Source organism: Castanea sativa, chromosome 7, assembly GCF_040712315.1.
Source record: "Castanea sativa cultivar Marrone di Chiusa Pesio chromosome 7, ASM4071231v1".
Lineage (NCBI taxonomy): Eukaryota > Viridiplantae > Streptophyta > Magnoliopsida > Fagales > Fagaceae > Castanea > Castanea sativa.
In genome coordinates this window covers 1514656-1529974 of record NC_134019.1, presented here as the reverse complement: position 1 = coordinate 1529974, position 15319 = coordinate 1514656, and the positions used below count along the sequence as shown (strand labels likewise).

Genomic DNA, 15319 nt, shown 5'->3' with positions numbered 1-15319 from the left:
TTTATATTATATATTTTTATCTATTTTAAAATCAGCTTTTATATATATATATATATATATATATATATATATATATATATATGTATGTATGTATGTATGTATTGTTAATATGTTATATAATAATATAATTAATTTCATAAAAATCAAGAAAAGAAGAATCAAGAAAAGTCATACCTATCCCAGTATACCATACACGTGTGTGGTGGTTAAATAAAAGAGAAACAAAAAAAGAAAAAAGAGAGAGCAAACTAATGAAACCAAAACCTGTGGACCATGGTTGTAAATCTAATCCATACACGTGAATTATGGTTGTGGGAAGGTTTTGGGAGAGAGGGGACCTAACTATTTAAACATAAAATATACCTAGGAAAAACAAATTTGGGCCAGGGGGGCCCAGGCCCCCTACTAGGTCCGTCCTGAATTTTAACATATAATGATATATGATATGTGGGTTATTTTAATAACAATTAAGTGTGTTTGGTATTGGCTTAAACAGCTAGTTTTGTTTTACTATTTATCTTATTTTTGTTATTATTTATAGATCTTATTAAATTTTTTGATACTATTTATAGGTCTTATTATACTATTTCAACTACATTTTAATTTTATTTACGGTACTTTTAGTAAAAAAATTTTAATTTTAATAAAATAAATTATTTTTAAACAGAGCTAAATACATAGTAAAGAAAAGTCAAATTATAAAAAGATGAAAGGAAAAGTACCTTCGAAAGTGGGATTATGGTAATGCTACATAGTAACATAGGACACGGCTACAACGTACCCACATGCTTTGGTAGAGATTCTAGAGAAGAGTTTAACCACACACCGATAGTATGATACACGTGGTTATCTAGTCTACTGTCTGCAACTATTATTTACACAGAAGCTTTGTTACATTGTAAATGACAAAAACTAGATAGAGACATTCAGACAGAGAGAGCAAGAGAGTGGAGACACCATAGAGAGAGACTTTCAAACAGAGAGAGCAAGAGAGAGAGAGAGCACCTGTGTCCTATCTTGTGATGAGCAAAATGTTTGCAATTATGTGCTGGTGTGGCGAATCAAAGATATTTTCAATCTTTTTGCTATTCTACTACAAGTAAGTCCAAGAAGTGTTAGGGTGAAAATTAGATTTTTTTTTTTTTTTCCTTTTATTTTGTGAGGTATTTGTTAAAATAACTATGTGTTTATCGCTGAAAAATATCTAATTATTGTAATTTTTTAACAAATATATATTTATCACTGATTAGATTGTATCCCATTTCAATGAAAGTAATATGTAATTTTAGACTTATCCGGGCATGATAAGACTTATTCGGACATTATGAAATAATGCTGAGAATTAAATTTGAGAATCTAAGCAGTATATGCTGAATTAAATATATACCAAGAAACAGAAATCCACTCCTCATTTTCATGATTTTGGTCTTTGATCTTAGGATTCCTGGGTTTGGATTTGGGTTTTCTGTGTTTGTGGGTTTGAGTTGGCAATTTTGGATCACAAATCTAGCTTCTTTCTCATTTCTTTGTTCCTTTTAAAGAGGGTTTGTATATGTGGTTTTCAGTCTGTGGGTAAGAGAAAAATAAATTTTGAAATTTAAAATAGGGAAGAAGGAAAATATGTGCTATGAGTAAGAGAAAAAGTTCATGGAGAAACAATGCCAGAAGTGGGAGGGAACCAATCTATTGCTGGGTTATGTGAAATGGGTTTTGTGGAGTACAGAGGCGTGAAATCAGTTGCTGGGTTTTGTGATGGGAAGGAAGAGCAGTAAAATGAAGGGGGAGAATCTCACACGCTGGTACCCATATGACCGTTCTGTGTAGTGATAGTGGGTGGGCTCCACCATTTTGCCAAAAGATGTAGTTAGAGAGTGAGAGATATAACTTACATTTGGAACCAAACTCACATTTTAGAGATATTTGAGTGATAGTGGGAATAGAGTCATGAGTTATGAGTTTAAGTGTTGAGTTTTGAGATATGGGTTATAAGCTAAGCCAACCATCTAATAGACAATAACTCTTAATTAGTGTGGATTTGGCATCAACTTATTTAACTTTACACACACATGACTTTACTCTTTTTTTTGGGGATTTTTTTTGTGGTTTAACTATATTAGACTCTTTGTCTTTTGCACAACATTAACTCACCTAGAACAAGAATTTAATATATATATATATTAGATAGGACACATAGTACAAAATTAAACAATAATTGAAATTTAATTTAAAAGCTAATTAGATTGTCTTTCAATTTTAGCTTTAATTATATATATAGATTATTATATAACCTGTGCATATGCATGGTATAATTAAAAAAAAAATTACAATTACACATATGTACATATATGGATTCAAATTATACTCTCTCTCTTTTAATTTTTTTATTTTAATTTCTTTTGGATACACACATGAGTTTATTTTTTCTTTTTCTCTTTCTTTTTTTGTTAATTGGGTTTTTGATGATTTATTTATATTAGACATTTTGTCTTTTGCACCTCATTAACTCAACTAGAACAAAATTTAAAATAAAAAAAAAAACTTAAATAGGATACATGGCGTAAAATTAGACAATAAATAGAATTTAATCTAAAACCTAATTGGATTTTCTCTCAACTTTATATATATAAAGTGAGAAAAATGAAATAAATAAAAAATGTGAGGTTTTAAAAAAATGGTACTTAAAAGTTTAAAAAAAAAGAAAAAAGAAAAAAAAAAAAACCTTATAAGCTTAGCTTCTTAAACTAAAAATACTTATAAACCAAGCTTAGGGAGAGCAAGGGAATACAAATAATGCATGGCCACTGACATGATGAAAGCACCCTAACTCTCAAGAAAAATATATGGTTGGAACTTGGTAACACCAAAGATAAAAATTGCCAATTATGTGGTGAGCCGGTATATCCTGCACCCGGCATATATGCCGGGTGCAAGATATAATTTTCGGTGGTATAGGGCTTCCGGTCTGTTTTAGGAGTTTGTTCTATTTGCAGCATTGATTTATGAGAGTCTTGTAGGGTTATGGAAGGCCACAAACGAAGCCTTCATTTCCTTCATCTCAAAGTGCAAGATCCAAATAACTGGGCCATAGTCCACCGACGTGGGGGCGTGACTGAACGATTGGACATCCCAGAAAGAAGTCAAGAACATGGCCAATGGCAAGAAAGTAGTGGTTAGGGCTCACTCTGCTGCAATAATTATAGAAGCTGATTCAGAAAAAACATAATGATTGTGTGAGCAAACACATATCGCATTAAATTATGTTTTGGATTCTTACGGATATTAGCGGGCCCGTCTGTCCAAATCTTACTACTGCGTCCAAAACACACATTATATGTTTATATTCGTTGTTCATGTAAAGCGTACACAATTGTAAACAAATATGTATAATTGTGTACGCTTTACATGTACAAGTACAACGAATATAATTCTATTAAACGCAAGATTTAAAAAACCAATTTTTTCCAAGTATATAAAACCCATACACCATGCCTCAAACTCGCACGACCATATCCTCCATAATTCCCACCAAATGGAGTCATCTTCTTGGGCTCTTATAGTAATGGCATCACTAGCAGCCTTAGCCTTTCTCTCCAAATTATTACCCTTCAAATCCCACCAGCTAAAATTTCCACCAGGTCCCAAACCTTGGCCAATCATAGGCAATCTAAATCTTATTGGTTCCCATCCCCCCCAATCCCTTCACAAATTAGCCCAAAAATATGGACCAATTGTGCAACTAAAGTTTGGATCATTCCCTGTTGTGGTTGCCTCATCTGCCCAAATGGCAAAGGAATTCCTAAAAACACATGACCATGTCTTTGCCTCTAGACCAAAAACTGCCGCTGGCAAGTACACAGCTTATAACTATCACAACATCACGTGGTCACCCTATGGTCCATATTGGCGACAAGGCCGTAAGATTTTCCTCTCTGAACTTTTTAGCTCAAAACAACTCGAGTCTTATCAATACATTCGTGTTGAAGAAATGCGTGCTTTTTTGTCACGCCTTTGCATCTTGTCAGGGAAGCCAATTATGCTAAAAGACCATCTCTTCCGTCTTACTCTAAGCATTATAAGCAGAATTGTATTGAGTAAGAAGTATGTTAGTGATGAGTCCAAAAACAAGACCTCGATAGTGAGACCAGAAGAACTTCAAGAAATGTTAGACGAGTTGTTCTTGCTAAATGCGGTGTTTAATATAGGAGACTGGATACCATGGCTCGATTTCTTGGACTTACAAGGGTATGTGAAGCGAATGAAGGGTTTAAGGAAAAAATTTGATCGATTCCTTGACCACGTATTTGATGAACACAAGGCAAAGAAGGAAGGAGGGAATGATTTTATGCCAAAGGATACGGTGGATTTATTATTGCAGCTGGCTGATGATCCTAATATTGATGTTAAACTCACTTATGACTGTATCAAGGCACTCACTCAGGTAATATCGTTACCATTCTAATTTAAATAAAACTACTTAACAAAGTTTAGATGGCAAACTATTAATATAAAATGAATGAATAATTTTTTATTAAATGATGTTAGTAATAAGCCTAAAAGAAAATCAATAACAGTTTACCCCCTAAGCATTGCTGGAAAAATATTGTGCATCTAACACTTTTAATTTTAATGTATTTTTTTCCGCTCGTGTTTCACTTTCTTCCTTTTGTGAGAAGATACATGAACAAAATTGTTATCCCACAAAAGAATTATATTAAATTAATTCTAATTTTTATTGAAATGTATTTTAATACTTTAATGGACAAGATTTTCTTTCAAACCAGCCCAAGGGAATCTCCCTCTACCCCTACAGAGCAATTCATAATATCATCAATGTATATTATTTAAATAAGTCATATAAATTTTTAAAAATATCATGTGACAAAGTATTTATGAATGATATTTTTCAATTTTCATGTAATGGGTTGCATGAATTTTCCTCCAAACCAGTTATGTGAAAAACATATTTTCAAGGGAGTTGTTAATGCTTCTATTTTGCCTCATGTTTCACTTTCTTCTTTTTGTGGGTGGATATGTTTACCAATTTGATTTAACTAATAAATTATACCTTTTTTAAATAAACAAAGAAGATTTAAATAAAAATTATTTGTCCTACCTTTTGTTCATGCTCCATCAACCGTGCCATGCCATACGTCCTTTTTTTTTTTCTTTTTTCATTCTAAACTCTGATATTTTATAAGGAAAGTAAAAAAGAATACATGGGAAGGTATGACTAATAGAGTATAAAGTGAAATACAAAAAGAGTTATAAAAAAATTTTAATCCTAAAGAATTTAAGTGGCCTAATAATTAAGTTTATCACAAAATAAAAAAACATCTGTCATTTTTTTTTTAAATATAATTCAATATTTAGGAAATCGGAAATTTGAACCTTAGATATATTTGTTAGAAATACCATGAGGTATCATTTTGCTTGTTCCACTTTAGGCTTGGATTAATCCAAACTCTTGCTGTTGGACCTCAATACAAGAGTCCATGATCGTCTGTGAAGTGCAAAGAAAAAAAGACAAAGAAATAAATCAGTTTGTGATAATGAAGAGCGAGAAAATATATAACTCTTTTGTAGTCATAAACATATGTCCAATGGTGTTGGACCCCACTTTAGTAGAGTTATTTACAAAAATGTCATTTCAACTCAGTTTTCATCACTTGAAAACTCCTAAAAGTTCTTCTCATTGTCCTCAGCTCTAACTTAGTTTTTTGAGTTAAGTTATAGAAATTGAAAATGAAAGCTAAATCAAACAACTTCATTTAGTGTGGCCCACAAAAAGCGAGTAATGAGTTATGAAAAATGAATAATAGGTGCTAAAAACACACTAAACCAAGCATGGCCTTAATTACTCATAATCTACTTGTAATTTATAGTAAATAGTTACGATTTACACAACAATTACAAACAGGCTGATCATAGGACAATAATAAAACGAAGTTTGTCCATATTTTTTGCCGACCATTGCTAGCATTTCAGATTGCCAGATATCATTTATTGAAATTTTCTGTGGTCATGTGTATCAAAACTAGGACCTAATAGCTGGAGGAACGGATACCTCCGCAACAGTTATGGAATGGGCAATGTCTGAGCTAATAAAGCAACCACACCTTATCAAAAAGGCCACCGAAGAGCTGGATAGAGTAATTGGGAGAGAGAGATGGGTGGAAGAGAGAGACATTCCACAACTTCCTTATATTGATGCAATTATGAAAGAGACAATGAGGAAGCACCCTGTAGCTGGATTACTTGCACCACATTTAGCAATTCAAGATTGTGATGTAGCCGGTTACAAAATCAGAAAAGGAACTAGAGTCTTCATAAACACATGGAGTATAGGGAGAGACCCATCTATATGGGATGCACCAGAAGAGTTTCGACCAGAGAGATTTATGGGTAAGGATATCGATGTGAAGGGACAAAATTTTGAACTATTGCCATTTGGTTCTGGGAGGAGAATGTGCCCTGGCTACAGCCTTGGACTAAAGGTCGTTAGCTCTACCTTGGCAAATATGTTACATGGGTTTAACTGGAAATTACCAGACAATATGAAATGTGAAGAATTGAGCATGGATGAAGTTTATGGGCTCACAACATGCCGTAAATTCCCACTTGTTGCAGTGATGGAGCCTAGACTCTCACTTCATCTTTATTAGTTGTTAATTTCATATGCAATATATTTTGTTTTACCGACCTTTTTGTTATTATAGATTTCATACCCATGTTGTTACTCCAAGCTACAAAATAATTGGGTCGTAGTCATGTATAAATGTCTTTTCTTTTTCTTTTTTTGGGGAATGTTATTCATGTTTATGATGGGCCTTCTGTTTAATAAATAAACCAAAAGCCTTACTAACTTGATAACATTTATAATTCTTAGGGGGTGTTGGCATATCATAAAACACTGGTAAAAGAAAACATAACCAGTTTAATCAATTGCAAAATTTCCCGTCCTACTCCAATTAAGTGGGTTTTTCTAGTTCTTCAAAGGGGGCATTGTAGGGGCGGTTTTGCCTACTTCAAATCTTGGTGCAATGATAAGTAAAGATAGAGTAATGGGTTCAAGCACGGGTGTAACGCCCCAAAATCATAAATAATAAAAGGTTATTCAAGCTAAATAATTCATAAAAATATTAAATAAATGCAACCAGCAATCTAAAATATCATCACAATTGTCAAAGCTCTAATCCCACCAAAGATAAAATATCCTCAAAATAATTCTTCAATACAATATTTAATACCATAAAATTAATCATAAAACCTTCAGTTTCACAAAATAATTTTATAACTGTTGTTTTCTAAGAATCTCTACTCTAATGATTCCTCTAATGTATCTGTAAGAGGAATAAAAAAGGAGATGAGATAACTAAATAAGTGAAATTCACAACATTAGGGTGTGGGAACAAACCTTTTTAAATAAAATAATTCATACAACAAATTATAACTTGCAACCCATCAATATTTTCACATCAAATATTTCATATAATTAAAGTCTGTGTTGTGTATCCAAGAGTTAAGCCCTTTTGGATATACAACGCTGTTAGTTTCTTTAAAACCTTCTCCCATCTCCCCTTGTATGTGTGTGTATGTGTTAAAATACTTAGTATTCTCAAAAAAAAAATTCATATAAAAATATCATTGTATTATGAGCCATTATGATTTATCAACACCTTTATACAAACAATTTCCTAGGCTTTTCTCGTGGTCAATGTTTACGCACCATTGAAGAGGTTGTGTTGTTCCCTTTTAGGACTAGAACTCCCTTTCATCCCCTCTTTTAAGGGTGGCTCCTTTGGAACCTAAAGGTACACTCCCTTGCTAAGGAGCTCCCTTTTTATATCCTCAATGGTATACTCCCTTACTGAGGAGCTACCAAATGTGCACTATCCCCTTCTCTAAGACCGTCTCTTGCTAAAGACTAGCTACAGCATAATTGTCCCTTACTAAGGACTAAATACAACACTAAGCTTTCAATCACAACTTGCAATAGGATTCACAAATTCAAGATGCTAACAACAAATAATACAGTCATAATACTCAAAAAAAAATACAAAGATTTATCCACACATACAAGTTTTAATAAGTTAGGTTGTCCCACAAGTTTTTCATATAACAAATAGTCAATGTTTCCATACAATGTGCACATCAAACATTTATAGAATATCAATATATTTATAGAATATTAACATATTTCTTTGATATAAGAATAGTTTGATAATCAAAATTGTTTTGGAAAAACCCCCAAATTAGTAAATTCCACTTACCTCTTACTTGCAAAAATGAAACCAACCACCCTTGAGTCACAATAAATCAATAGAATCCAAACCTAGCAACAGCAAAAATAGGCCCATCAATACACGAATTCCCCACTAAAAATGTTTTTTCACACTTAAACAATATAATCTTGGACAACACTGATATTTCTAAAATTTTCCATTTATTCACTTAACTATCTAATTCACTTTCAGCTTTGATCAAATTTTTGGGATTAAAAATATTGCTGCATAACCCGATTTATGGCTTTGCCTATTCAGATTTTTCCATTAATATAATCATAGACGTTCATGAAACTTCAATATGGCTGAATGATGGATATCTGATCAATCCAATAGTAGAAGCCATATGTTATATCTTAGTTTATCAATCCCATAACTAGCCCATTATTCCCTTGATGCCCCAAAACTTAAAGATATTGGTGGACAAATTTTTGAACAATGGCAGTGCGTGGATGACAAATTGGTTAACTTAGATAATATATAATTTCTTATTCCTACTTTATAGGGCCTAAAAAGATATTCTAGGCATGAAAAACATTGCTGCCATCTACAATAAATTAGAGATGAATACATGTCACTAGAAGGATGATAAAGAAGATATATAGCAACCATTAAGCAACCTTTTCCCATTCACACGGTGACAAACTTAAATTGATAAAGCCCAAGCCTATTACTCTATCAAGTACTTTTTTTTTATCCAATCAATCTCAAAGCCTATGGAGTACCCCTTTCCTGACATGTGGCCATATGCATCATTCCTAATCTAATATAATAACAATTATAGGACATCTCTCCATTAATATAATGATAGATTAGGATCACGGACTAACGCCTATAGGTACTAAAATAAATTCATGGACAAACTCATGTCTTTCCTTTAAGCGTGGGACAATTGATAGCCATTAAATATTCAAACTTCCTAAATTTAAAGCAGGAGAAAACCATACTTGCAGTTTTCACGCACAGCTATAGAGAAGAAAAGAAAAGCTCAATCGTGTATTGCGGTTGAAACAAAAAGAACCCTCTTATATATATACACATGTAGCTTAAGAGGAAAATAGGCTAGAGTTTTAGAGCTTATCAAGGCTCATATATATATATATATATATACACACACACTTATGCCATCTCACTTGAGCCTCTTATATTATAATAATTATCTGATTTAAATATCTTAGGCCCAAATCAATTAAATCTATTTAATTGTAGGCCTCCTTTTTAATTTATGTATAAGAAAGAAATTAGTAATAAAATTATGGGATGTTACATTCTTCCCCCCTTAAAAAAATTTCGTCCTCAAAATTATAAATACCTTTGTTAGAGAACAACTCTGGATAATTTGATTTCATCTCATCTTCTCACTCCCAAGATGCCTCTGCCATTGTGTGATTCTTCCAAAGGACCTTAACCAATGATATGGTCTTGGTGCGTAGCACTTGATCCTTGTGGTCAAGAATTTGGATTGGAACTTCCTCATAAGTCAAGATGTCTTTGATCTTGAGTGTTTTATAGTTCAAAACATGTGAAGAATTCGGGATATACTTCCTTAGCATGGAAACATGAAACACATTATGCACTCTTGCAAGTGTAGGCAGTAAAGCCAACTCGTAGGCAACTTTACTAATGCGTTTAAGGATATCAAATGGACCAACAAACTAGGGACTCAACTTCTCCTTCTTCCCAAATCTCATCACACCCTTCATTCGAGCGACTTTCAAGAATACCATATCCCCAACTTCAAATGATACTTTCCTTCTCGAGTTGTCATAATAACTCTTCTGTCAACTTTGTGTTGTTTGCAATCGTTTACGAATCAAATCAATTTTCTCAGATGTCATCTAAATGATTTTTGGTCCCAACAATCTCTCACCAACCTCTTCCCAACACAATGGGGACCTGCATTTTCTACCATACAAAGCCTCATAGGGAGCCATCTCAATACTAGAGTGGTAGCTATCATTATAGGCAAATTCCACTAAAGACAAGTATTTTTCCCAACTTCCTTTGAAATCCAATATACAAGCCCTTAACATATCCTCCAAAGTCCCAATAGTCCTTTCTAATAGTCCATTTGTTTGCAGGTGGAAGGTTATTCTAAAGCTAAGATTAGTACCCAAAGCTTTATGTAGACTTTCCCAAAACTTTGAGGTGAATCTTGGGTCTCGATTAGACACAATTGATGCTAGAACTCCATGAAGACTTACAATCTCATCAATATATATATATATATATGTGTGTGTGTGTGTGTGTGTGTGTGTGTGTGTGTGTGTGTGTGTGTGTGTGTGTGTGCTAGCTAATCAAGTGAGTAATTTATCAATATATATCTGTACTAGACTTTGTTTTCTTCATCCTATCCACAATTACCCAAATGACCTCATGTCCCTTAAAATATTTTGGCAAACCAGTCACAAATTCCATACATTTATGCTCCCATTTCCATTCAGGAATGGGAAGTGGTTGCAATAATTCTAAAGGTCTCTGGTTTAGTGCCTTAATTTGTTGAAAAGTCAAGCATTGCTCCACAAACTAAGCTATCTCTCTCTTCATGTTATTCTACCAATATGTTTCTCTAATGTCACAATACATTTTAGTGCTACCAGGGTGCACTAAGTATGGGGTATGATGGGCTTCTTCCATAATCTCCTTCTTTAATGCAAAATCATTTGGCACACAAAGTCTATTTCTAAACCTTAAAACACCATTAACAGACACATTAAATTCTGGTCTCTTCCCTTCTTCAACTTGTGAACTCTTAATCTTCTCAATCAAAGTGGGTTGTATTGTCAAATTGGCCATAAAGGATTGGGAATCACCCATGACAATTTCAATTCCCTTCCTCTCCAAGTCATTAATAATCTCATTTTAAGTAGTTAACAAGGCAGTTGAGAAACCGGAAGACTTTTGACTAAATGCATCAGCCACCACATTAGCCTTGCCTGGATGGTAATTGATTGAGCAATCATAATATTTAATCAACTCAAGCCACCTTCGTTGTCTCATATTCAATTCTTTCTGAGTAAAGAAGTACTTCAAGAGCTTATGATCTGTATAAATCTCACACCTTTCACCATACAAGTAATGTCTCCAAATCTTCAATGCAAACACCACTACAGCTAACTCCAAGTCATGAGTGTGATAATTTTGTTCATAGCTCTTTAATTGGCAGAAGCATAAGCTATGACTTTACCATGCTGCATCAACACACAACCAAGCCCCTTTCTTGAAGCATCACTACAAATGACAAAGCCTCCAAGTTGCTAGATATGGTTAGTACTGTTGCAGTGACCGATCTTTGCTTAAGTTCTTGAAAGCTCTTTTCACATTCTTTTTTCCACACAAACTTGGCATTCTTACGAGTTAGTTGAGTCAATGGAACTGCAATACAGGAAAATCCCTCTACAAACCTCCTATAATAGCTAGCAAGGCTCAAAAAGCTTCTAACCTCACTCACATTCGTCGATCTTGCCTAATCAACCACAGCTTCAACCTTACTAAGGTCTACAGAAATCCCTGCCTCAGATATCACATGCCCTAGAAACACCATTTGGTCAAGCCAAAATTCAATCTTCTTAAATTTTGCATGTAGCTTCTTCTCCCTCAAAATTTGAAAAATAATTCTCAAGTACACCTCATGTTCTTCCATAATTTTGGAAAAATTTAGAATATCATCAACAAAGCGGTCTAAGTACTCATGAAACACCATATTCATCAAGTCCATGAATGCAGCAGGGGCATTGGTAAATCCAAAAGGCATTACCAAGAACTCATAATGCCCATACCTCATCCTGAAAGTTGTCTTAAGTATGTCTTCATTCTTGATTTTCAACTGGTGATACCCAAAACAAAGGTCAATCTTAGAGAATACTTGTGCCCCTTGCAATTGATCAAATAAGTCAACAATACGAGGGAGAGGGTATTTGTTTTCACAGTAACCCAATTTATCTCAAGGTAGTCAATACACAACCTTATAGTCTCATCCTTCTTTTTCACAAATAAAACTGGTGCACCCGAAGAAGATGCGCTTGGTCTGATGAACCCTTTATCAAGGATCTCTTGTAGCTATTCCTTGAGCTCCTTAAGTTTAGTTGATGCCATCCGGTATGGTGCTTTCGATATAGGAGAAGTTCCGAGAAAAACATCAATGGAGAATTCAATCTCCCTATCTATAAGTATCCTTGGTAGGTCTTCAGGAAAGACATCAAGAAACTCCCTAACAACAGGGATATCATCCAACTTCAATACATCTTTCCTAGTGTCCACCACATGAGCTAGGTACCCTTGGCATCCTTTCCATAATAGATGCTTAGCTCGAAGGGCTAATATCACCTTAGGTAAAGCATGCATCCTAGAGCCCTTAACCGAAATCCGGGTTCTCCTAGAGGCTGAAACACCACCTCCTTTCCAAAACAATCTACACTAGAATGATAAGCCGCCAACCAGTCCATTCCCAAAATTATATCATAGTCATACATGTCCATCAAAATTAAGCCTGCTAACATTTCTCTATCCTCAATTTGGATGACACAAGACTTAAGCATAGAATTACACACCAAAGAATCACCCATAGGCGTGGCCACAAACAAGTCATAATCCATAAGTCCAGGTTTCTTATCACATAACTTAGCATATCAACAGGAGATAAAAGAGTGAGTAGATCCTGAATCAAATAGAGTTTTAGCAAAGTTTGAGAATAATGGAAGGAAACCTGTAACTACAGTATCTAAAGCTTGAACGTCTTGTGGTGTGAGTGCAAAAACTCTCCCTTGTTCCTTCCTCCTCTGATCATTATTTTTAGGTTGTGCCATTGAGTTTTGTTGAGGCGATGTATAGGTTTGAGCTAACTTTCTTGTCTTCCCACAATTATAGCAAGCCTTTCCTTCGAAGAAACATGGCGTATCTCTATGAAACCTTCCACATGTAGGGCAAGCATTCGAACTTCTACCTTGAGCATTCTAGGGTGGATTCTTATTTTCTAGCTTATTTGATGATGAATTACTCCTAGACCTCCCAAAAGATCCTTTCTTGCTCCAATGACCTTGAGCATTGCCTTGTCGAAAGACTATCTGTCTAGTGTTTCTAGGTGGGTTCTCATTCCTAACATTTTTCTTGAAATCTTCCACCAGTCTCATAGCTCTCTTAACTGACTCTGCATAATTATCAACTCCTAATGCAATCAGATGGTGTCAAAGTCTCTCGTTCAACCCCTTTTGAAATCTACTTGCTTTCTTCGCCTCAGTAAGGATTATTTAAGGTCCAAAGTGATATAACTTGATGAATTTAGCTGCATACTGCTCAACAGTCATACTTCCTTGCACCAAATTAGCAAATTCCCTCTCTTTTCTTTCCCGAATCACCTCAAACAAGTAGTTATCATAGAAAACCCATTTAAATTTCTCCCAAGTGATGGGGTTTCTCTCAGTGTCCATTTCATCCAAAATGGCTTTAGTGGATCTCCACCAACACTCAACTTCTCCAATTAACTTGAAAGTTACAAACCGCACCTTTTGAGAATTAGTGCAATCCAAAGCTTCTAACAACTTCTCTATCTGCAAGAATCAATTCTCAGCTACCGTGGGATTCGGCTTTCCATCAAAGGAAGGGGGATTCTGCTTCATAAAAGTCTCAAAAGAGCAACCAACCTTTGCCTCTACTCTACCTGCACCTCTACTAGCAGCATGGGTCAACCTGTCCAACAGTCGTGCAACAGCTTCATCCAAAGGATCAGTGCGTGTCACCCTAGGACGTTCATTATCTCTCATGTTTTGAGTGACTTCAGCCTCAGTATTAACCCTTGCTTTGGTTGACCTTTGTAAATTAACAATAGGTTCCTCCCTATTGGAATTCGCTACTCTCTTCTTTTTGGGTGGCATGATACCTAGTTAACAAAAAAAATTAAGAAATATAGATGGTGCAACAATTATTACTACTAAACATAAGAAGTAACATTGCCAAAATTATTTAAAACTACTTATCAAACATAACCTAAATACCAAATGCTCTGACAAAAATCAAGATCATACCTTGTTTTAAGTTTCTACAGAATCATATCCTAAGCTCTGATACCACAATTTTAATGCCCCAAAATCATAAATAATAAAAGTCTATTCAAGTAAAATAATCCATAAAAATATTAAATAAATGCAACCAACAACCTAAAATATCATCACAATTGTCAAAGCTCTAATCCCACCAAAGATAAAATATCCTCAAAATAATTTTCCAATACAATATTTAATATTATAAAAATAATTTTAAAATCCTCAGTTCCACAAAAATATTTGTAACTGTTGTCTTCCAAGAATCTCTACTCCAATGATCTCTCTAATGTATCTATAAGGAGAAATAAAAAGGGAGTGAGATAACTCAATAAGTGGAATTCACTAACATTGAGGTGTGGGAACAAACCTTTTTAAATAAATAATTCATAGAACAAAGTTATAACTTGTAACCCATCAATATTTTAGCTTAGATAATATATAATTTCTTATTTCTACATTATAGGGGCTAAAAAGATATTCTAGGCTTGAAAAGCATTGTTGCCTTCTACAATAAATTAAAGATGAATACACGTCACTAGAAGGATGGTAAAGAAGATATATATCAATCATAAAGCAACCTTTTCCCATCACATGGTGACAAACTTAAATTGATGAAGTCCAAGCTTATTACTCAATAATGTACTATTTTCTATCCAATCAATCTCAAAGCCTATGGAGTACCCCTTTCTTGACATATAGCCATATGCATCATTCCTAGTCTAATATAATAATTATAGGACATCTTTTCCATTAATATAATGATAGATTAGGTTCACGGACTGACACCTATAGGTATTAAAATAAATTCATGCACAAACTCATGTCTTTCCTGTAAGCATGGGACAATTGATAGCCATTGAATATTCAAACTGCAGGAGAAAACTATACCTGCAATTTCTACACACAGCCGCAGAGAAGAAAAGAAAAGCTCAATTGTGTGTCGCGGTTGAAACAAAAGGAACCCTCTTATTTATATATATATATATATATATATATATA

General features: G+C 34.1%; 2 protein-coding genes across 2 annotated transcripts; one reads left to right on the top strand and one right to left on the bottom strand.

Moving 5' to 3' along the window:
• Window positions 1-3443: 3443 nt before the first annotated feature.
• Window positions 3444-6822, top strand: LOC142642711 (trimethyltridecatetraene synthase-like). The gene is made up of 2 exons (XM_075817119.1): window positions 3444-4438; window positions 6039-6822. The coding sequence occupies exons 1-2, from the start codon at window positions 3530-3532 to the stop codon at window positions 6660-6662; spliced, it is 1533 nt and encodes a 510-aa protein (XP_075673234.1). The 5' UTR covers window positions 3444-3529; the 3' UTR covers window positions 6663-6822.
• Window positions 6823-11748: 4926 nt separating this feature from the next.
• On the bottom strand, window positions 11749-14152 carry LOC142643135 (uncharacterized). The gene is made up of 4 exons (XM_075817677.1): window positions 13922-14152; window positions 13572-13828; window positions 12375-12693; window positions 11749-12108 (listed from the first exon to the last, which is right to left on the bottom strand). The coding sequence occupies exons 1-4, from the start codon at window positions 14150-14152 to the stop codon at window positions 11749-11751; spliced, it is 1167 nt and encodes a 388-aa protein (XP_075673792.1).
• Between the last annotated feature and the right edge of the window lie 1167 nt (window positions 14153-15319).